General features: G+C 38.5%; 1 protein-coding gene across 3 annotated transcripts in view; it reads right to left on the reverse strand.

Annotated features, from left to right (window-relative positions):
• Nucleotides 1–3,661: 3,661 nt before the first annotated feature.
• Hey2 (hes related family bHLH transcription factor with YRPW motif 2) overlaps nucleotides 3,662–22,222 on the reverse strand; it is a 39,972-nt gene continuing 21,411 nt past the window's right edge. Inside the window, exons 1-5 of one of the 3 annotated variants that reach the window (XM_027947381.2) lie at nucleotides 15,919–16,203; nucleotides 14,055–14,133; nucleotides 13,841–13,924; nucleotides 11,280–11,361; nucleotides 3,662–7,467 (exon numbers count right to left, since the gene is read on the reverse strand). In XM_027947381.2, the coding sequence (XP_027803182.1) occupies nucleotides 6,782–7,467; nucleotides 11,280–11,361; nucleotides 13,841–13,924; nucleotides 14,055–14,133; nucleotides 15,919–16,001 (1,014 nt within the window). In that variant the 5' untranslated portion in view covers nucleotides 16,002–16,203 and the 3' untranslated portion in view covers nucleotides 3,662–6,781. Of the gene's footprint in view, nucleotides 7,468–11,279; nucleotides 11,362–13,840; nucleotides 13,925–14,054; nucleotides 14,134–15,545; nucleotides 15,693–15,918; nucleotides 16,204–22,222 lie in introns of those variants that run through there. The other 2 variants (XM_071613062.1, XM_071613061.1) reach the window with 2 other exon arrangements.

Raw genomic sequence — 22,222 nt, forward strand, 5'->3', positions numbered from 1 at the left:
CCCTCAATATGGCCATGAATTCACCACATCTTTGCCATAATGTGTCTTACCAGAAGAGATTACATGTACAGAATTTCAACTCCACATCTATATATTTATAAAGAACAGTTAAAAATTAACTTTCACCACTTGTGTCATCATGTCATATCTTGAAGGCAATTTGTGATTTTTTTTCCACCTTTCTTCTCAAACTATCCACACCCAGAGCAACAAGGCTTCCTACTGAATATTGGCATTTGAGAGTGGCTAAAAGCATTTATACTGAATTTTTGGTGCTGTGTTGTTTTGATTCCTCTTGGGAATATTTGTGGTTTTGAGAGCCACATCAAAGGAGTAGCTCTGGGGTGAGAACTGGTCAACATGGGCCAGATAAGTCATGGTTTTAGTGCTAAGAATTGTTCCCATGACAGTCATGGAGAGATGGCACATTGTGTTTCAAGTCTGTTTTCTTGGGGCAGCACACAAGGCTTTATTCTGTTCAATGATTCAGCACTGATGGACTCACGATATCTTTTGCTGGGCTGTGTGGCCCATCAATCCTTCTTTCAGTAACAGTAAAGGATGTGTGTCACCGTAGGCTATCATGCCCATGAACTTTATTACCATGCTGCACTGAGGTTCTGATAATATTACCAAACCTGACCATTTGAACTATTCTGTTTATATTTTGACTGGCAGAAAGATGTCAACATCATAAAATAAATCTAATAGTGGTTGCTTGTCAGACAAAAGTATTAATTGACTTAGTTCCCATTTAGGGGTGGTTTGTGGTTGTGACAGAGAAACACATTTTGGTGAGAGTAAAACATGGTCTGCATGCTTCTATGTTTTGCTATCATGACTGTAAATACATCTCTGTCATCTGCCAGATTCTCAAAGAAGTCTACTAAAAGTAGCTGGCCAGGGGCTAGGGATATACCTCAGTTGGTAGAACGCTTGCCTAGCATGCACAAGGCCCTGGATTCTAATCCCATAATCACCTTAAAAAAAAAAGTAGCTGGCCAGGACAGACTGGCCAGGATAAAGGCCTTCTTTAACAACCTGGTCAGGACAAAGTCTACAGAAAGACCCCATGAGACACATTGCTTGGTTAAAAAGAAAGAAACAAACAAACCTCTTAAGGTTCTCTGTAATTAGGGAAAAGAGTTTTTAAAAAGTGCTGAAAGATCTAGGATTATTATATGGTAAATAATATCCTGCTTGATAATTTATAATCAGGAAAAAAGGGGTTAACTCAAGACACTCGGTTGTTCATAGGAGTGTATGAGTAATTATAAATTTATCACCTTTATACAAGTGAAACATTCAGAATAATAGTCATTCTTTCCAAAATACATTTTCTTTCCCATGAGAAAAAAATGAATTTGTTTTCATAATAAGGAAAACACAAAGCCATTACATGCAAACATGATGGAAAAAATTTTAAGAATCCCCCTGCTCAACTTATTCAACCTCTTTACATTCTTTAAAAAGCCCATAATATATTTTATTACTCACAAGTATCATTTGATATGAAATAATCTCGTTGCTCTCACAAACTGACAGACTGACAACGGAGGTCAAACAAACCCAAAATTTAGTTTATAGAAGGCTGATATCTGAGAAGCATGTAAAAATGTCTCTGGGACTAAGATTAAAATATAAATATAAATATAATATAATATAATATAATATAATATATATTCTTAATGGCTATAGAAAACATTTTTAATTATAGGCTAAAGAGTTTAGGTTAATTTAAACCCTAATAATGAGAATTGCTTAAAAGTGAGGTTACTGGGCAGCTCAGTATAGATCAAATAAAAAAATGTTGTTTGATGACATGATAGACCTGAAATGTTTAAAATTCAGAATAATCCATCATTAAAAACAACAACAACAACAAAAAACCCAACCAAAAAATTCTTTTATGTTCAATGGAAGAATAGGGACTAACCCCCCCCCCCCACACACACACACACACAGCCCACCAACTCATTTTTCTTCCTGCTTTGTCTTAGTTCCTCAACATTTTGCCTCACCTTTGTCAACCACATTGAGTGAGACTATAGAATATTATCTGGTAGACTTTACAGAGCTCTGGTAAATTCACTGATGAATATAAGATAGGTATAACCTGCTTGGAGTTTAAACTAGAGAACTGCCCAAAGAATCTTCCTTTTGTGTTGTATTATAGAATAAAGTGGAATTTCTTACTTTTCCATCCTTTCACATACTGAAGAGGTGAGATGCTGGTGTTTATGTTAATATTACAGATACATTCACCCTTGCCATCAGTCCAAAGGGATTGCACACAGGTTGGAATCCTAGGGTTCCAAAACCTTGGGTCAAAAGCCACAGCCTACAGGCCAAAAGTATGGGCTGAAGAGTCAAACAGGCCTAAGTTCAGTCATAGTTCCACCTGCTAGATAGGATGGGTAATTAACGTCTTGTTTTCCAATTCCTAATATACAAATAAGTATATTATTACCTACTTTATAGGAAAGTCATGAGTTTAAATGAGGAAATAGATTTCAAACACTCAGCATGAGGCTTAACATAGAAAACCACCACATAATTTTGGCAGTAGTACCACAGCTGATTTTCTTTCTTAGCCATGTCTTACAGAGGGTGCTGGTTCCCACAGCAGAGGATCTGACCAGCCTTATTCTTTTCTTTTCCTTTGAAGTAAGAAGTGAGGGGACCTTGGTGCCTACACAACCACTTCCCATATGCTCTGGCCCCTCGCACCAGATTGTGTAAGCTCAGGGGCTTTTCTTCTTTTTAATATCTGCCATCGAAGTTCAAAGACTTGTCTTTCCAAAGAATATCAGCTATATTCACAGTTTATGAGGTCATGTTTGCTGCAATGCTTTGTTGTAGTTGCTAAAATATTCACCACCCTAGTCATTGCTTAGATCTTAAAAGAATTATAAGAGGAAGCCAAACCCCACTCCAGTAAAACTCAGAATAAAAGTGGTCCCACTGGGCATCTAAAACCTGAAAAACTAAAACAAAACAAACAAACAAACAAAACTACCCTTAGATTACTAAGCATACAAAGTCAATGTAGATTCTTTAACTTCACCAGGACCCTGTCCTAATGACATATTTTAAAGGTAAGCTAAACTAGCCAAATTTTAATCCATGAATACCTCTAGCCATGGATTTCTAAAATTGCATTCATTCATCATCAGTATGTTAATATATTGCTTCAAATCTAAGGTGCATTCTTTTTCATTTTTACATGCTGCTAATTAGACTATTTTATGATCAATGTATAAAGTTATGTTGCAGCTCTTTTTCCTTAAAACTTGAAGTTAGGCCAGTAGGATATCTTGCAACTGATAACATCTTAAACATACAAGAATATGGAATTCTAACATCATATTGCTCTGTGATGATGTCATCTAAGATGATTACTTGTACTTTATGATGAATAAAAAGAACAAGTCAAATACATAAGATAAAAAAGCATTCATTATTGCTAATACCTTTGCACACGTGGAAATGAGAGCCATAGATTTAGTTAATACTTGGATTTTTGTTGTTAATATTACTTTTTAAATCCCTCATATTTCTTCAAATATGCTAGGAAATATCTTATTTGTTTTAGCAAAAGTTCTCAAGAAAAACAAAAAGCCCTCCCCACCAGTTCCCAGAAACCCCGTTTTCCCTCTCAACCATGCCTCCTTCTTTTCAGTGTCCCTGCAGATATCTAGGGCAGCAACATACCTACCTGTCACTGTTAAATGTAGGATTGTACTTTCATATGCTCAAAGATTATCTTAAGGTACACTGACTACACACTACTCAAAACCTGACACATACTGCGCAGTGCTGGGTAAACAACAGTTACTCAATAAATACCTTCTGACTTACTGATGTGAAATCCAGAACTGTGTTCTAGTTGGGCATACATAAAGCTATTAAAGGAAGGAGAACTCAAATTCCCCAAACTGCTGCCTTTTCTTTTTATCTAACTAAAATCTCTATGAGTTAATTTTGAGATCCACTTTTACACAAATAAAGGTCACCAATAAATCAAACCATAAAAGTTCTTTTTTTCCCCTGAAACCAGTTGATAGGGCATAATCCCTTTTTAATTTTGGTTACATACATGAAAATTACCATACTTAAAAGTGGTACACCTCTTCACAGCACACTTGAATGAAAGATGGTAAACTCAATGATCTGGTTAATATAAATAATGAAATGTGATTTAAAAGCTAATGACATGAAACACTCATCATGGACCAATTAATTTGAAGCTACTGAAATTACTGACAGATTATTTTAAGGAACACTGACTTATCAACTATGAGGCAAGTTGGTTTGCAAACATTTAATCCATTAAACTGAAAAATAATAAACCATATTTTATAACTGGGGAGGAAATAATGTAGCAGGATAAATGAGGGAAGGAGTAGGAAAGGGGATTTATCTTAAAATATTTATTTCCAATTTTAAAAAGTTCTTGATCTTTAAAGCAGTTTGCGTTTGAAAAAAGGAAAAACTGTTCTCTAAATGCTGTCATTACTCCAAGCACAGAACTGATTTTAAGATCTTAAAATAAAAATTACTTAATATGACTATTATTCATACATCATGATTAAAAAACAAACTTCAGAGCTGGGAATGTAGCTCAGTGGTAGAGTGCTTGCCTAGCATGCACGAGGCCCTAGGTATCACAAAAAAGAAAAATAGCCCCAAACTACCTACTTTCATCAAAACTATCTGAAGGCATCAGAACTACAGGGTTATAGACAGGAGGAATAAGATGATTTGCAACTATCTCTTTTTAACCACTTATGGACAGAAAAATAACTCTCCTTCTTTTTACTTTGAGCATATTGATATACATAAGAAGAATTTTTTTTTCTTTCTTTTCATCTTTTTGGTCCAATGGCTTCAGGAACTTTATATCTTATTTTAGATATAAAGATCTTATTTTATATCTCTTCACCAGAGGGGAAAATGCCCACAATAGATCCATATCAACAAAATAAATGTTCTGGATGCATGCATATGCCTATTATGCAGTTAGGTGATGTTTACAGACCCTTTACAAATATTTTTGAGTTACAAAATGCATTACACATTCTAGATCATTATCCATATGAGGTATTCTCACATTTGGAAGTATTGAATTTGCACTTTACCAAGAATTATGGTTAATACTAAATGGCAAAGGAAAATAAACACTTCTTGCCTCCAAATGTCTCCTCTGCCTATGTTTAATTGACTTATAAACTCATATAAATGCTATTTCAAGTGAGCTGTGAATTATACCAAATGATTTTGAAATATATATAGAAAAGTCATGTAAAGGAAGGCCTCACTTGAAATTCACATCAACTTTCCATCTGAAAATCAAATCATCCACATAAAAATAGTCAAAAAGAACTTCATTTAATTAGTGAAATGTAGACTTTTGCATAGAAAGAGGTTACAAAGTAATGCGAAAAAGACTAGGTACAGTAATTTTAAAACAAATATTTAAAAGTATTTTTGCATAATGTTTAACATTTTCATAATGTTTATTGCTTTCTCCACACAGCAGAGAAATGAAGTGCATAATACATGCTGTGTTTTTATCTTTCAAATATAAAAATCTCACGTGCTCAATTTCAATGTATTAAGAGATTATTTTGCCATTAAGCAAAAATCTAAAAAACAAAACAGCATTATGTAGTACTAGTCTAGGCATGGGCAAAAATAATTTATGTACATCCCATTGCATACATTCATCTTGATTTGGGATCAAATGTGATCACTAACTTGAGCAAGAATATTTTAAAACTGTGGTTTTTCTCTTCCCAATGTTCTCTCCTTTTCTCATCACCTCCAGAAATACATCTCCCCAAAAGGTGACAAGATCAGATGTTACATGTTATGTGGAGAAAATGAAGAGGATAAATATATAAAAATAGTCCAAATGAAACTGAATAAATTAATCCAAAGTCTTGCAAATTGGAGTGTTTCCAAGTTGGCATGAATTGGCCTCTGGTAGGCACACAGTAGGCAATTGCTTCTAGATGCACTATATAAATGTAAGGTTTATATAAAGAAGCACCGTATTTTGAACCATCTAAAAAAAGTGCCTGGGGGCTTGCAGGCAGAGCAGAAATGCTTGTTAATCTGGGTTCTGATGGAATAATTGTTTCTACCAATTCAATGCTAAATGTTACTGCTTGGCAAGTCTGTACAAAGAAAGCAAACTAAGATCAAACTAGGTCTTTCAACTTGAAAATAATTTTCAGCAATCTTTTTGACCAATAAAAACTGTTGGTTTCAACAGAATATTCTGGCATTGTCTGCAGCCTAATGCAAGACTTCTGTTCCTTTCCTTTCTTAACCTAATGCCTACACTCTTCTTGTGCAATGTTGCATGTTCAGAAGAAAACCTTCCTTAGCTCAGGCACTTATGAAAGATGGATTTCTTTTCCCCATCTAGGTTCCAGAGAATTCAGTCATGACATTTTTCTTCCCCAATTCGGTTGTGCAGATGCACATGTAACTGAATGTTACAGTCCATGTATTTTTCAGGAAACTTTTAATGGAAACAAGTGTTGAGTTTTCAAAAGTTGCTGATGTCGGTTCGGTTACCAAGCTGCCTTAAACAAAAAAAGAAAAAAAGATAATACCACATTTCCACTCGTGAGGTTTGTGTCTCAAATAGCTTTATTGTTCCTTTGTGGATCTGTAGGTATCTGTATGGCTACCTTCATGGTGCAGAGGTTTTAAGCCGACTCTGAAATGAAGAACATTCAATTACAATTGCAAGAAGTTCAAGCATAACTTAAAAAGCTCCAACTTCTGTCCCCCAGGGTCGGTAAGGTTTACTGTTTGTTCCGCTGCTTGTCTGCTGGGGACTGGATGTGGCTGACACTGATAAGGGTGGGCTGATTGCTGTTGCTGCTGCCACTGCTGCAGCTGCATTTGGGGGGAGCATGGGAAATGCTCCCGCGAAGGACAGAGGGAAGCTGTGTGCAGCTGCAGTGGCTGCTGCAGCTGCGGCATGGACGGTAGCTGAGAGGGACAAGAGAGAGGTGGAGAGAGGTGGCACACAAGGGGCAACGCTGCCAGTTGATGGCATTCGAAGGGCAGAATCTGCATGGGCAAATGTGGCCGTGAGGAGGGCAGAGCCATGGGCAGGAGGCACTTCTGAAGTTGTAGAGAGGCGACAAGGTGTTGACTCCGAGGCATGGAGTCCGTTGGGTTGGAGCAAGGCCGCAGGAAGATGGTGGAAGGCTGCTGCCCAGTGATGTGGATGAAGGGAGTGATGGTGATGGGCCATTGAGGATGTCATTGCGGCTGCCTCCCGCTGGGAGGCGCAAGTGCTGAGATGAGATACGAGGCGCACGCGTAGTGGATCTGAGGAGTCCAGGCCTTCTACAGAGCTTAGGTATCTGGCCACTTCTGTCAGGCACTCTCGGAATCCAATACTCATGAAGTCCATGGCAAGGGCATGGGCGTCAAAGTAGCCTAAAAACCGGTTTGAGGAGAGTGGGGTGGGGGTGGGGAGATGGAAAGATAAGGAGGAGCAAAATGAGATTACATGAGTCCTACTGTGCCCTTAGGATATTTAAGTAGAAAGATAATCTTTTCTGAAAATATTGCCAGTTATTTATAGTTTTAATTTCTGTAGAAGAAAGTATGCTTTCAAACTTGCATGTGTGACAGCACTGGTAATGTGTCACAGTTGTTCTTGCAAGTAAATATTAGGGGGGGGGGATTAATAATGTCCCTGTTTCAAATCTTCCAGGAAAAAAAAAAAAAAAAGAAAAAAGGTGTCTCTTCTTTAGCATTGTGAGATAAGGACATTCCCCAGTAAACTTTTTCATGGAAATAGAAAAGGCTTCTAAAAGGCTTCTCTCCTCTGTCCCAAGTGTTAGAAATTACAGGGCTTATCTGAAACATCTGTAAAATGCAAATTAGCAGTTTGAGGACTTTCTGTAGATATGTGCTACAATTTCACTAATTCATAAGTACTTTTTGACTCACACTTTTTTTAATCAACAAAGTGAATACATCATTATTTTGTATGAATTGAATGAAAACAAAATGAGGTGGTTTTTTTTTAATTGGTTGCTAATTTGAAGATCTGATTTTTCTGTCAGATAATGCAAGGGTGTTCTAGTAAAATGAGATTACTATTGTATAATCTTTGTTTTTCTGAAGTTCAAATATGTATCTCCTTTGTTGGTTATTTGACTTTTATGTGGCATCTGCCCAAGGGAAAAATGTGTATTAATTGTATCTGTGTATATGCCCCAACAGCCCACATCTGTAGGTTATTACCATAAAAATAGCTAAAGTTGGGCCTTTTATAAGTCTTCTTTTATCCAGAGATAATTCATTATAGGAAATGGTGATTTCTAATTGTTATAGTGCCAATTAAGGGCATGATAATAGATACTTTTGGGGGGGGGGGAATGGCACCTTCTTTGATCACCAGTCTGTCCAAATATATCCTTTTCTGATTCTTTCTAATTTGCAATTTCTTCTTAAGTAATTTTCTAATTAGAAGTTTACTGTACTCACATTTTGGATGTATGTATACATGAATGAGAAATAAGATCAATTTCATCTAAGGCATTTACTATATTATCTTTTTATGCTTTTCAGCTCAAAGTATTACCTGTTTATCATCTACTAAAAATTAGACTAACTTAAATTAGAACCTAAGTATTTTGGAAAAGAGTAGTCACATAGAGTCAAAATTGTAAAGCTAGAATTCCAATAGAAACCTGGAAGTCTTAAAAAAGATGTTTGGGGCAAATGTATTCACCATTAAAACAGAAACAATAGCACAATGCTTATACAAGAGAATATCATGGAATGTGGAAGATGGGCAGCAAAACTAGCTATCATCCCAAGACCTTGGCACAGCTAATCAACAAAGCCTCTGGGGTTAGAGGAGAAGCTCCTAATGTGTCCATGAAAAGATTTCACATTTCAGTTCTGAGGGTTCTCTGCAGGGCTTTGCAGTCTTTTGATTTCCATGAGGAGGAGGAGGAAGGTAATGATTAGAGTCTAGAAACCCAAAAAGATTTAGAAATTTAAGTGACTCTACCAAATCTTCTCTAGAACTACCACATTATCAAGATGGTCTATAAAGAATGAACTAACAGATTTGAAACTCCAGGAGCTTCTGAGAAATTTTATTTGTGGTCACGAAGTAAGTGACGTTTGTGGTTTGCCAGCTAAATTGCTGTATATGGCTGAGTCTTTTGTTGCATCCTACAAAATACAAACTATTTAATTCCTATCCTGTTGTTGAATGCAAGAGAGAAACGATGATGAGTAGCTGTCTCTTGTGAATGGATCTCGGGCCAACATAGCACACGTGTCCATAACCATGCTCTGTGCCAGCATGATTCTATGGACTTTAAGTCTTGAAGTGCATTTACTCACAACAACCCTGTAACATGGACAACCATCTTCATTTTACAGATGATGAAATTGAGATTAAGCAAGGGTTAGTAATTTATCCCAGGTCACAGAGCTAACAAACGGTCAAGCCAGGAGTTAGGAAAAGACAACCAAGTTAGAGTCTATGCTCTTTACCCTGACATTCTGAGATAGCTGGGAGTCTTTAATTATGCAAGACCAAACTGCCAGTCCCCCTTCTTTAAGACCCACATATTCTCCTGTTCTATGACCTTTCTAATGACCCAGCAGTCAGGAGATTTGCATGATGCCTACTTGGAAATATCTGCTCATAAACTATTCCAGGATGAATTTTAGGACTGTTCAGGTAGCCAAGAATAGCAACCAAGATGGAACTCAGTTTTTATTATGAAGCCAAAGAACAATATTACTCTTTAGAAGTACAACTCATGCCAAATATTTGAAACCCTGATAACATTTCAATGCCAAGGGAAGGAGAGCAATCACACTTCTTCTGTACCATCACTAGCTCAATCAGTCTCAACATTCTGAGACCTTAGGTGTGGAAACATCCATGATGCTGGAGAGGTCTTTGGAGTTCATCTTGCTAACGGAAGCCTCAAAGAGCAGCAGATTACTTCTGTGGAAGTCAAAGGCAAGGCAGTGGCCAAGCTAGGCTGGATCACTAGCTTTGTATGATTTAACTCACTTCTCTTCTTTATATTACAAGTAACGTTTGTATCCAACATTACTCTATTTTCATTTGGGATGGCTTCTTGGGAAGGTATAACCTGGATAAGCCATAATGTGTGAACTTAATAATCACTCTGTACTTCACACAGGTAAAAGATGGTTAAAGGCAGGGTAGATAATCTACTAGTTCTCCGACTGGTAAAAAGTCATTTCCCTCCAATGACTTGCTCTGCCCTGATTGAGAAATAATAGCTATTAGTAGAAGGCTAATGCTGAGCACAGGAGGCCTCCAGTATTTAGTTTAACACTTAACTCCTTATAGTACCCTCTCTCTATTCAGTGGTTAAATATATTGAATAACACTCTTGGATGAGATGAATAACAAAGGCTTCCAAAGAATGAAAAAGCTACAAACAAGCAAAATCAAAGCTGTCATCCATCAAGTGATATTTGGGGAAGGGGATAATGAAATCTGAATGATATTGTAGCTTTTACTATTTTTAGCCTGAGATACTACTGATCCTTCTCTGATCCCTTGAAAATTCCTTCCTAAGGTACTGTTTAGTACAGAGAATCTCTCTCTAGGGAACTGGGCCCAGAGGAGACTCCTGTCTGCTCAAGAATGAGTCGACTTTGTTCATAATTTCTAATATAGACATTTCCTAACTGCACTTCAAATGTTTTGTTTAGTTTAAAGCCAAGACCAACTAAACTCTGAAAACAATAATAAAAATAATTCTAGTTACTTCTTTTACAATTCTTACATGATTTTGAGTTCTGGCCTTGATTTAATGAAGTAAAAAGAAGAAGGAAGAATTAGGAAGAGGAAGAAGAACAAGAAAGAAGGATTGCTTCTAACCTCCTGTTTATATTTGGATGTTTGTGTGTTTGTTTTGTCTTTCTGTACAGATTCCAGCATGCGCTTCTTAAATCCCAAACAAATCTCTGACCAGGCTGCTGTGAATGAAGCTTTACTCCCACAGTATTATGAAAGCAAACACAAGCCCAGGGTCAAGTGCTTCTTTTGTTACAGAAGTTCTTTCCCACGAGTTCAATCCTGCCATTAGCATTGATTTCCATGGCTTTAATCTGGGGCCGCCTATCTCAGCTTGTTAAAGAACTGTTCAACTATGACTTCCTTACAATATTAGAGAGGAAAGATGAAAAGAGAAAGGTAGAAAGGGAATAAAAAAACAAAGCCACCAACTTACCTTTACCCCCTGTTGCCTGAAGCATCTTCAAATGATCCACTGTCATTTGCAATATTTCAGCTTTTTCTAACTTTGCAGATCCCTTCATTAAAAAAAAAAAAAAAAGTCTCATAAGTCTTTCAGAAATTAACTTGGAACATTATAGATGGAATTTAGTTTTATAGTTTCAATTTTCCCTCTCACTAGAAAATTCTAAATATATTATCTTCATAGGGAAATCTGAATTCTTTCCAAACTTTACAGGGAAACACCTAATAATAGGCACTTGTCATTTTAACTTTTAAAGACCAAAAGAAGACATCAAATAAATGATTTTTAATCATAATTATATTCCTAAGATCACTCCAAAAATGTATTAAAATTGAAAAAATGTCAAACTTTGTGTTTCATTTCTACCTTGGTTAATATTATATTTTATTAGAAAGCATTCAATATTCATATAATGATGGAATATAGATCAGTTGAATACCAACTCTGGAATATAAGGGGACAGGATTTTAGCAAATTATTATTAAAAGTAGATGAGTCAAAAATAGAAAATAGCTCAGTGGAAGAGTGTTTGCCCAGCATACATGAGGCACTAGATTCGATCCTCAGTACCACATAATAATAAACAAATAAAATAAAGGCATTCTGTCCATCTACAACTACAAAATTTAAAAAAAAAAAAAAACAGAAAATTCTGATAAAGCCTTAAGGTGATTCATAAAGACCACCAGTAAGCAGAACCAAGAAAAAAAAAATTAGTTTTTTTTAATCCCTTAATAGTTACCAGCAGGTGTCACTGTGAATTTCATGATCACAAACAAAAAGGAATATTTACAACTTGTTTAAGAAGCATAATAAATGTTTAAGGATTTTTAAACCTTTTAAAATAGTTCTTAATAAAACTTGTCTTGCAAATGTATTTTTATGTTCCCCTTTTTAAAATAAGGCAACCCCTGGAAATCAATTGAAATACAAATATACCACCTCAAACTGTCTCAGGGGGCTGTGGGTGGCTTCTAATTTCCTGGAAGAGCTAAATAATTAAACCAATGTGTTTCTCTCTCCCTCCCTCCCTCCCTCCCTCCTTCCCTCTCTCTCTCTCTCTCTCTCTCTCTCTCTCTCTCTCTTTTAAAGCATTCTAAAGTTTATTCCAGGTTTCTATGCTTTATTTGTTTTGTGAAAATTATCAGCACCCAGGACATGGCAAGAGTGTTAGAATTATTTAACTCTAAAGTTTAAATACTCTTCTAATCATATTGTGACAGGGCCAGCTCTCTAGGGTTGGTAGCCAAACCCTGCTAATGGGAAAGCTTATGTTTATGGTAACTAGCTGCCAAACAACTGAGGTTTGTTCTTAAGGTTTGTTTTAAGTCAACTTTTAAGGAGAAAAAAAAATCCAACCAATCAAGGGAGTGGAGGGGCACACCAAACTGACTGTTCCTCATAACTATAGACATTTCAATATTCAAAATTTTAAAAACATTTATTATTGACATTTTAATTTGCAGCCCTTGTCATTGAAAATGCTACTAATCAAACATATAATTTTTGTATTTAAAACAAAAACAGTCTCAGCATATAAATTGGGTGTCTTTCTCTTAAAGATCCATAATCAATAGCATATCATATCCTGTACTTCTGTCAGTGTTCAACTTTTCCATGAAGATGTACAAGGAGTTTCTGTGAAAGTGACCAATAACTAAAAACTGTAGTTTCTGGAAAGTCTCCAAGGACTTTGCTGGCCTTGCTTTAGAATGTTTGTGGATTCATGAAGTAAACAAACAAACAAAAAATGGAATAAACAAACAACTGCTTTCTGGTACCCTACTTGGAATTCAATTGAAAATATTTTCAACAAGGACATATGCCACATCCTTTGAAAGATGCTCTTAGAAATCCGTGCCATTAGCCACTACAGCCAGAGAAACGTCGCTTTTCTAAACCACAAAGAAAGATTTAAACATTTGGCTTTCTGCTTTTCTAACTAAGTAAAATTGGATTTTTTAAAAGAATATTTGAACCCTGAAAAGAGGCATTTATGACTAATTTGATTTTTGCCAACTTTCCAAAATGTGCCCCAAATCAAACATCATTCTATTAACCTAGCGATTAAAAACGAAAGCAAGAGGCTTGGTAAAGAAATTGTATTAGTAGTATTATTTAGGAAGTAGAACTAGAAAGTTACTTCCTGGGCTTTATTTATTTTTTTTTAATTTAAAAGATTTTTTAGTAGTTTGAGAAAAAATGATATTTCACATATATGTTTTGAAGAATATTACATACAGCACAGTTTTAAACAAAACCACTACTGGTGTTCATAGAAAGAACAGAAGAAAGCATGAACACTGTTACCCTAAAGGGGAAAATAAGCTAAAGAATGGAAATGTTTTTCAACTTCATGATGGATTATGTTTTTAATAGTTTTGCCACAACAAAGCATTTTATTGAAATAGCTGCTCTGTGCCAGATCAGGGCACATACACCATTATTTTAATGAGCTTTAACAAGAAACTCACATTCCCAGATGAGAGAATCAGATTCTTTGGGCTTTGGGGGTGAGGGGGGTAGCTTACTTGTTTTTCAAAAGCAGTTGGCACCAGTCGTCTCAACTCAGATAAACTGTTATTTATCCGATCCCGGCGCCTTTTCTCTATAATCTATCTCAAAGAAAGCAAAACAACAGAAGTTTATGAATACATAAATGATAAAATTACTCATAATGGAAAAACACAACTGTTACATATTAGGCTGGATTACATGAAATAAAAAGAAAAAAAAATCACATACCCCTCTCCTTTTCTTTCTTGCCATAATTTGAGATGTTGTTGTTGGAGAATTCGATCTAATCACAGAACTAGTACTTTGCCTATGAAATAGGAAGAGTATGTCAGGTGCTGCATTAACATAACAATGGTTTCTACTGGGTACTTGTGGCACCCATTAAATATTCAAAGTGTACAATTCATGCCTGTGTTATTTTATTCTTAGTTTTTACTTCCCTTCTAATAGCCTTGCTTTGGGCCCTTCTGTCTCTTTTCAGGCAGGAATTATGCCTTTGAAAGATATTTAATTGGTAATCCAGATGCCAATTCTATTGGTCCTCCCTCCTGTCAGATACACTGAACAAAGTAATATCACTTTCAAAAATAAGGATCATATGAAACAGCACTATCAAATAGTTATCACACATCAAACTGTTGCCCCTAGATGCAAACTTTAAAATGTAGAGAAGTTATTATTATTTCAAAACTTCAATTAGGAGTATCTTACACAGGGGGGAAAAAAACCCCACAAATTTGATGTTCTGCACATTAACATTCCCAAAGAATAACCTAAATTACATATGTAATGACAGCGAAATTAAAGTTAGGCTTAGTACTAGGTAAAGGTTTTACTTTGAAAACGAAACCATAGGTGTCACTCAGCTTTCAAACTAAGCTTAAATCTCCAGAAGCTGCAATCCACCTTGAGTTTACTAATGAAAAGCCATTTTTATGTTAAAAATTAAAATTATTATTTGGTCTCATAACTTTTACACTCCTTTCTAGTTTGTATCTCTTTCTCTTCATAATTCATGAATACTATGCTTCCTTATGGCTCAAATTCCCCAGGTCCTGTTATTTGTTCTCTTTCATTTCAGAAATACTGCACACACCAGGTTCCTATTACCTCACCTTCTCACTTCTGGATCTTATTTCTGAATTAACTAACCCCTTCATTCTCACTCCTTCTCTACTGGTTTCACCTTTCACGTGACATCTTCCGTTTTTTCAGACCTCATTTTTAAAGATGACACAACACTTTAATAAGAAGACACTTTGTAAATGTTTCATGTAAGTATGGTTGCTTTTGCTGATTCCTGACTCTGATTTGTTTAGAATAAGAATGTGGGGGGGAAAAAAAAACAGTTTTCCAAAGGCAGGAAGAATTTCATTCTTTGAGTGACAGCTGCAGATAAATAATTAAGGTGCTTCTGGGGATGGCAATTAGAAGCAATTATCATTTGACCTGCCTTGGCTCTAAAATGCCTTGGTAATCTCCCTCTGTCAGAGGAAAGTAGAGGTCTGGCTTCTGTGATCAGAATGCCGATCTTTTCCAGGCTTAAGAACTATCAGTCAAAGAAATGCCAGATTGGAACCTTACATCTGTCACTCACTCGCCTGATAGACCAATCACTCACGGTTAACCTGCACAATTCAAGCTACTTAGGCTTGACATCGTAGATTGTTTTAATTGCTCCAAAACCTAAACCTCTCTAAAAATAAAAAGTTAAATTACTTCTCTTCTCCTGAGCTATTTTGGAACTGCCTCCAAATACAGCTTCAGCGGCGGGGGCATCTCCAGTTGCCCGGACGTGCCTATCCGCGCGCCCAAAGCTGACAGCCTGGGACCCTCCCTCGCCAACGCCTGCACTCTCCGGTTCAGTCGCGTCCTCAGTCCTCTGCCCCACCCCTGGAGAGAAAACCCACAACTCTCGCCCCACCCCAACTTACGCTAAACGAGCGCCCACCACTTGAAGTTTCTCCGGCAAAACTTTATTCTCTCTAGCAGGACGCTGCAGACAGAAGCCTCGGGATTTCCAAGAAACCCTCGTGCCCAAAGCTCCCCGACACCCTTTGGCCCTGGCAGCTCGCGCCCAGCGCGCGCTCACCCGGAGTAATTGTTCTCGCTCCCCACGTCGATGGTCTCGTCCATGTCGCTCTCGGAGGTCGTCTCCTCGCAAGGGCGCTTCATCTCGGCAAAGACCGTTCCGGGCGCAGCCCTGCCGGAATCACCGACGCTGAGCGGGGTGCAACACCCTCCCCGCCTGCCTCCTCCTTCTCTCCCTCCCGGGACTTCTGCAGGCGAGGCTTCAGCGGCGGCGCGGTCGGCTCCTCGCGGCTCTTTCCCACGCCGCAACCCTTCTCCGCAGCAAGAGCCGGCGCCGGCCACGCCCCCCCGCGCGGGCGGGGTCACCTCTCCCACCCCCGGCTTGCCCACCCCTCCGCCTGCCGGGCACCGCCTCCTCGGGGGCCGGCGTGGCCCGCTATTGGCTGGGGTAGGAGGGCGTGGCTGCGTTCGCCAATGCCCGCCTCAATGCTCTGGCAAAGGCGTGGGAATGCGGCCGCCGCGCACCTGGGACCCTGAGCTGCGCGCGGGCTGGGAGAGGCCGCGGAGAGCGTAAGCGCGGGCTGCTTAATTCCAGCTAGTGAGCGCTCGGTCTCAGACTCCAGCGCGGCGGAGGCGGAGGCGAGCCGGCGAGGGGCGGGCTCTGGATCTGGGGTTTCGGCCCTCCTCAGCTCCCGGCGGTCTCGCCCAGGGAGTCTTAGTTCTGTGTTTAAAGAATAACCCCAAGCGCGTGGCTGAGTGTGAACAAGCGTGTGTGACGTCGGGAGGCGCCGTGACTTAACCGAACCGCCCCGCTCGGCTGTCCCTTGTCTGGACCAAAACTGCTGACTGGCTGACCCCAGCGGTCACATTTGCCCTGTGGGGTTTTTGAAAACCTTAAATCAATGTTGCTTTTCTCTCTGACAACTCCTGAGGCTACTTCCGCGGCCTCTGAGCTGTGGACAGATAAAGACGCAAGTTTCCCCGACCAGGTACTTAACCGCTGGCAGTCGGAGGGTTTGAGAGGGCCCGACTGATGTCGGATTTGCTATCCCTCTGTTATTTCCATGTTGTCTTTGGCCACAAGGACTGTTTAGCAGACCTCCAGCCGTGGGCTGGAGTTTTGTCTACTCAGATGGTAGGAAGGACTCGAGTAATGAAGAGGGGATTTCAGGACACACTTTAGGATTTCCAATTCGAGTTTCTTGGGCTTGGGTAATCCAAATAAGTGCATAACTTCTTCCTCAATCTCCCTGGCGTGTGCAATCGCAGCCGCCGAATTAATTAGATTCAAGACGTGAAGATTCGTGCTTGGAAATTCAATTTCTTTTCTAAATTCCCAGTTCATGTCCAATAGTTCTTAGTGCACGGGCAACGTGGGTTGTCTAGGACTCCACTTCTTCTTTCAAATTATGTTTTTAAGCTACTATTTCTGCGTTTAGTGGAATTTTTGAACCGGCTACGCCGAAGTATCTCCGCGAGGGCAGGAAGTGAGGGACCGAACCTGGGACACCGGGGTCCGTTCACCCTCCGTGGCGCTTAGGTACCAGATGGAGGGCGGCTTGTGGTTTGGGGTCCAGCCCGAGACTCCACGCTTAGCGTCGGGACAGTTCTGAGCTTGGTGGTTAAAAAAAAAAAAAGCGTTTGAGAAAGGTCATTTTGCACTCACCACGTGCCTGCGCCACTTACGGATTTATATTTTTCTGGGGCTCTGCCTAGGGCATCTGTTTAACAGTCCATTCTCTCCTAATACAAGACCTGTAGGGTCGGGAAGGAGTAGAGGAAAAGATGTGGACAGGAAAAGACTGAAACCAGGGCAAGAATTGCTCTCAGGGAGTGCGGGAAGGAGCCGGATCAACGCAGAGGACCCGCAATGTGGGTGTTAAACTCTGATTAAAACATAAAACTCCTTCCCCACTTGCCTCGGTTTCTTTTGTGCGGTCCCTACAGCGGTGCCTTCAATAACCGTGTGAACAGAAATCCGAAACGTCCTATTCTGCCTTCTGAAACGTAACCCCGGGCTAATCACACAATCAGCGTGGAGCGGGTGGGGCCTGGTAGGGTTAGACCCGGGTCAGTGCCTGGCCCCGGGTCCCCGGGTGGCCGTCACTCTCCATCTCGGCTATCAACCTCAAGCGTGCGCCCGGCCTGCGTGGGACTTCGGGCCTCTGTCCGCGGTAGCGCAGGCTGCTTGAGAGCGGTTGCTCAGAACAGAGTAGGCCAGCAACCCGACGCCATCCCCGCTCCAGGTCCCCGAAATTCTTTTGAGGGTGAGCCCAGTGCACACAGGATCCCGGCCCCAGCTCCCCAGACTGAGCGCGCGAGTGGTTATTGCGCCCCAGCCACAGGTGAACACTCGGCGGCTGGTCTTCGCGAGCTCAGCCTTCACAACTCTGGGTGAGGGCTGCACGTTTTTCAGAATGCCTACAAGTGCAATTAACGTTTGCCACGCGAGCAAATTAGCGGGCGCTTCCAAACGCCTGAAGGAAAACCTAAAATCATAATTGGAAAAAAAAAAAAAAAACCTACGTCCCCCCCCAACTAGTGTATTTAATTATAATGATTGCGAAAAATTGCAGAAGGAAATGGTTTGCTTGCAATAAAGTAGCAACTGGTTAAAGTTTTTCCATATTTGTCTTTGAAGACTTACCCGCTGTACCGTGTCATAAAGAAAAACACAGCAGGGACGAAAGCACACACGGATTTTGTGTGTGTGTGTGTAAATAAAAGCAAAGAAGATCATATTTTTAAAATGTTTAGAACAGTATATAGTAGGCGTTGTATCTGGTAAAGAAGAATTCTTAGAGCAAAAGACAGCATTTTGAACTCTATGGAAAGGGTACGCTCATTTATTTTTAAAATACTTTATACAGAATTAGGGCGACTTTTCCATTAGATCTTTTATTCCCCTCAAATAACTCATTTGCCTGTCCCCTTAGGTGCCTTGTCCTTCTCCTGTCCCTCTAGTCTTGGGTTAGAGGGAGAAACAGAGGAAGTTCTCTTAAAGACCCCAGCCTCCAGCATGCTTAAAAAAAATCGCGGATTGGAGGTGGGGGGCGGAGTAAGGAGTTTTGGGTGGGGTAGGCAGAAAGAAAAGAGAGAGAAAATGAGAGAATGGCGGGATTTTAAGCTTCATTGCCCTTCGGTGACATCCTTTTCAGGGAAAGTTTGTTGAAGGCTTACTAAGACTAGGAAAAAAAAAAAAAAAAAAAAAAAGATGCCCGGGAGTAGAGAAAGTAACCTGCAGTTACTCTCTTTCTTTTTGAAAGATTTGAATAATGAGATAATTAGACTGATGGATAAGGTGGTAGTGATGGGGGGAGGACTGTCCTAGAAACAAAATGCTCTTGAGAATGAAAGGCCAGGACGACAGATCTAAAGGGAATGGAGGAAGGGAGACTGTCGCCTTCGCGAAATTGGTCCTTTGCCCGTGTTTTGTGCTTATGTGATTCAACTGTCTTAGTGGCCTGAGAATGGTATGTCCAGTGAAATTTGATCAGAAGATATCCAATTCAATGGTTTGGATATTCCTCTCGGACGACTTTCCCCCTACTCATTTATTATGAAGTTAGTTTTCGCATCTATATTGATACATTTGACAATCTTGACCAAGTCTTATCTTGTCCCACAAAGTTTGTGTTTTGTTGTACAAACTAAGGAAGTGATTGCTTTACTGTAATTCTAAAAATTCTCTTCTGGCATTTTGGGAATGAATTGGGTTCTCTTTTTTAATTATTTTTGATCTGCTTTTCTCTTCATTAAAGCCCTCTGATTTTTTTACGATCCGTGTTCACACTTTGTTATTTGAGGCTTTTCTGAATCCTTGAGACTATTTAAAATTATTTATAAAATGCCATGTATCCCAGCATTTGGCTCAGAAAGCCATCAAAGGCATATCACTTTAAAAATGTTTGAAGGTAGTTTTGAGAGAAGTGAAGTCAGGGCAATTCTGTTATTTAGAGAGCTTTCTATAACCTAAATGCACATAGTTCAAGCAGAGAAGTCCAATATTTTACACCTTTTGAAATGTAATAATTTACAGGGCTCTCTCCTACATAGGGAGGATAAACAGGTTCCTCTGGTAAGTGCTAGTCTATTTGCAGTTGCTGGGGCAGGTGATAAGCACAAGTGTATCTGTGGGCGGCCTGGCTGGGAGGTCTTCCTTGAATACATGGCTATGCTGAGCTGGCAACACCTTAAAATGAGTGAGAATGCTGAGCCAGGGAAGTGGAAGCCAAGGGTAAGATCCTTGTGAATTTCAATACCTTTCCTAACATCAGGCTGGTAGGAGGCAGGCCAGTCTAGGGTCACTGTGGGACACAAATTTGCAAGCCAGTAAAGCAAAACAAAGCTCAAAACCAAGGATAAATTTTGGCCCACCAAATTTTCAAGGTTGGTCATCTCTAAGGAGCTGATTTACCTGTTTTAACAATGTTCATGTCTAAGTCGCTACACTCCTGCATTATTTCTTCCCCATTAGGAGCTATTTATTTGTTATATCCAATATTCTGAGAAAGGATGTCTAAGATCCCAAATACTCTTTTCCTGGAAGTTACAATGTTTAAATTGATCTCTGCTTTAAGGGAAAATTTATTTAAAAGCTTTTATTTCATGGTGTTATTAGTGCTGTTATTAGTGCTTAGCACATGTTCAAGGATGAAGACTGTTTTATTGTAGGACCCTGAAAAGGAGGTTGTGTAGCAAGTAAATTTTTCCATATTCCAGTAAATAGCAGCCAGAAGATATCAACACACTGTATTAACTGAACTCTTCATGAGGATTAAATTTATGTTGGCAGGGTTTTCTTTTAAGGAAAGCCTTAAATGTCCATATTCTTGAAATTGTTTGATTGGCAGATTTTCCCCCCTTTTAAGGATATAGAAAAACACATTCTCTTCTATCATGAAAATGATCTTTTAACTAATGGTATCCTCATCCTCTGGAATAATGAGTGGCATATAGTGGGTATAATAAATGGTTTGGAATAATATTTTTGTTAAAATTAATGAACCCTCTGCTTTTTACTATAGAGTTTAGATATATTGATATAAAATATAAATAACAATGAATTAAAGGGCATGAAAAGATGAGGAGAATATACTTAAATATGAAGAGGAAAGCATATATTGAGAATGGGGCCTTAGTTCAGCCCTGAGCTTGCTGAAAGCCAAATCAGAAGAAAAATAGTGAATTTTCTAATTTTTATATTCATATAATTAGAAGCACATAGTTTCTCACAAAAGAAAAACTTTATCTAGTTACTGAATACTAAAAGAACTACGTGATTGTCTTGGTCACAGATTTTTTAAATTATTTAAGATAATTATTTTCTTTGTCAAAAATTATCTTGAAAATATCTCTATTAATTACAACATGAAAAATAAAATTGACATAAATGAAAACAATAGTTTTTCTCCTAATAGCTGGAAAAAACCATCCACTAAACTGTCAAAATTAATTAATCGACATTAATAGGACCAGTGTCTCATAGTGTTTAAAAAAAAATGTGAATTCTCAGTAAGAAAGTGTCTGCTTTCAGTTTCAAACAGAAAAAGAAATTTCAATGAAAGATTTCTCAATCTGGCATTACAGAGAGACTCTTGATATTTTTGAAATATAAAGTACTATGGAAAGTTTTAAGACTAAACATATTTGCCCATAGAATGCAAATGAACATCTATATTTTCTTTTTAAAAAATATTTATTTTTTAGTTGTAGGTGGACACAATATCTTTATTTTATTTTTATGTGATGCTGAGGATCAAACCCAGTGCCTCATACGTGCTAGGCGAGGGCTCTATCTCTGAGCCACAATCCCAGCCCTATATTTTCTTAATACATTTATTGGAACATTTTTATTAGATATGTGCAGTTTTATACCCTCTTATTTTAAAATTGTTAGGCAACTATCTGGAAAAAAAGAAAACCAGAATAGATTAGAAGTAAGAACTTTCTAATTTTAGATTTACTGTGGAAAAAAATACAGGCTATTTTTGGACCTTTGTGATTTGTCAATTTATTGAAATATATACTGTCCAAGAATCATAGAAAAATAACAAGCTCCCCTCCCCCACTTGACAGGGCTAAATTTATTCTACCAGGTAAGAATTTAACTAATTCTTAATACATATTGATTAAAAGGTTAAAAGCACAGCTGTTTTTTTGTTGTTGTTGTTATGCTAGCTTTCAAAATGATTTAATAATATAATAATATGTTGGGAATATTGAACTAAATTTTTTTTAGAGGTAGATTTGGGTCTAAAGACATAGCTCATGTCTTTTCTAAGAAATAAATACTTTAAAGAAAATAGCAGTTTATTGAGGGATTTCAATATTCACTACTGCAGTGCACTCTTTGAAAACAGAAT

Source organism: Marmota flaviventris, chromosome 6 (genome assembly GCF_047511675.1).
Source record: "Marmota flaviventris isolate mMarFla1 chromosome 6, mMarFla1.hap1, whole genome shotgun sequence".
In the NCBI taxonomy this organism is placed as follows: domain Eukaryota; kingdom Metazoa; phylum Chordata; class Mammalia; order Rodentia; family Sciuridae; genus Marmota; species Marmota flaviventris.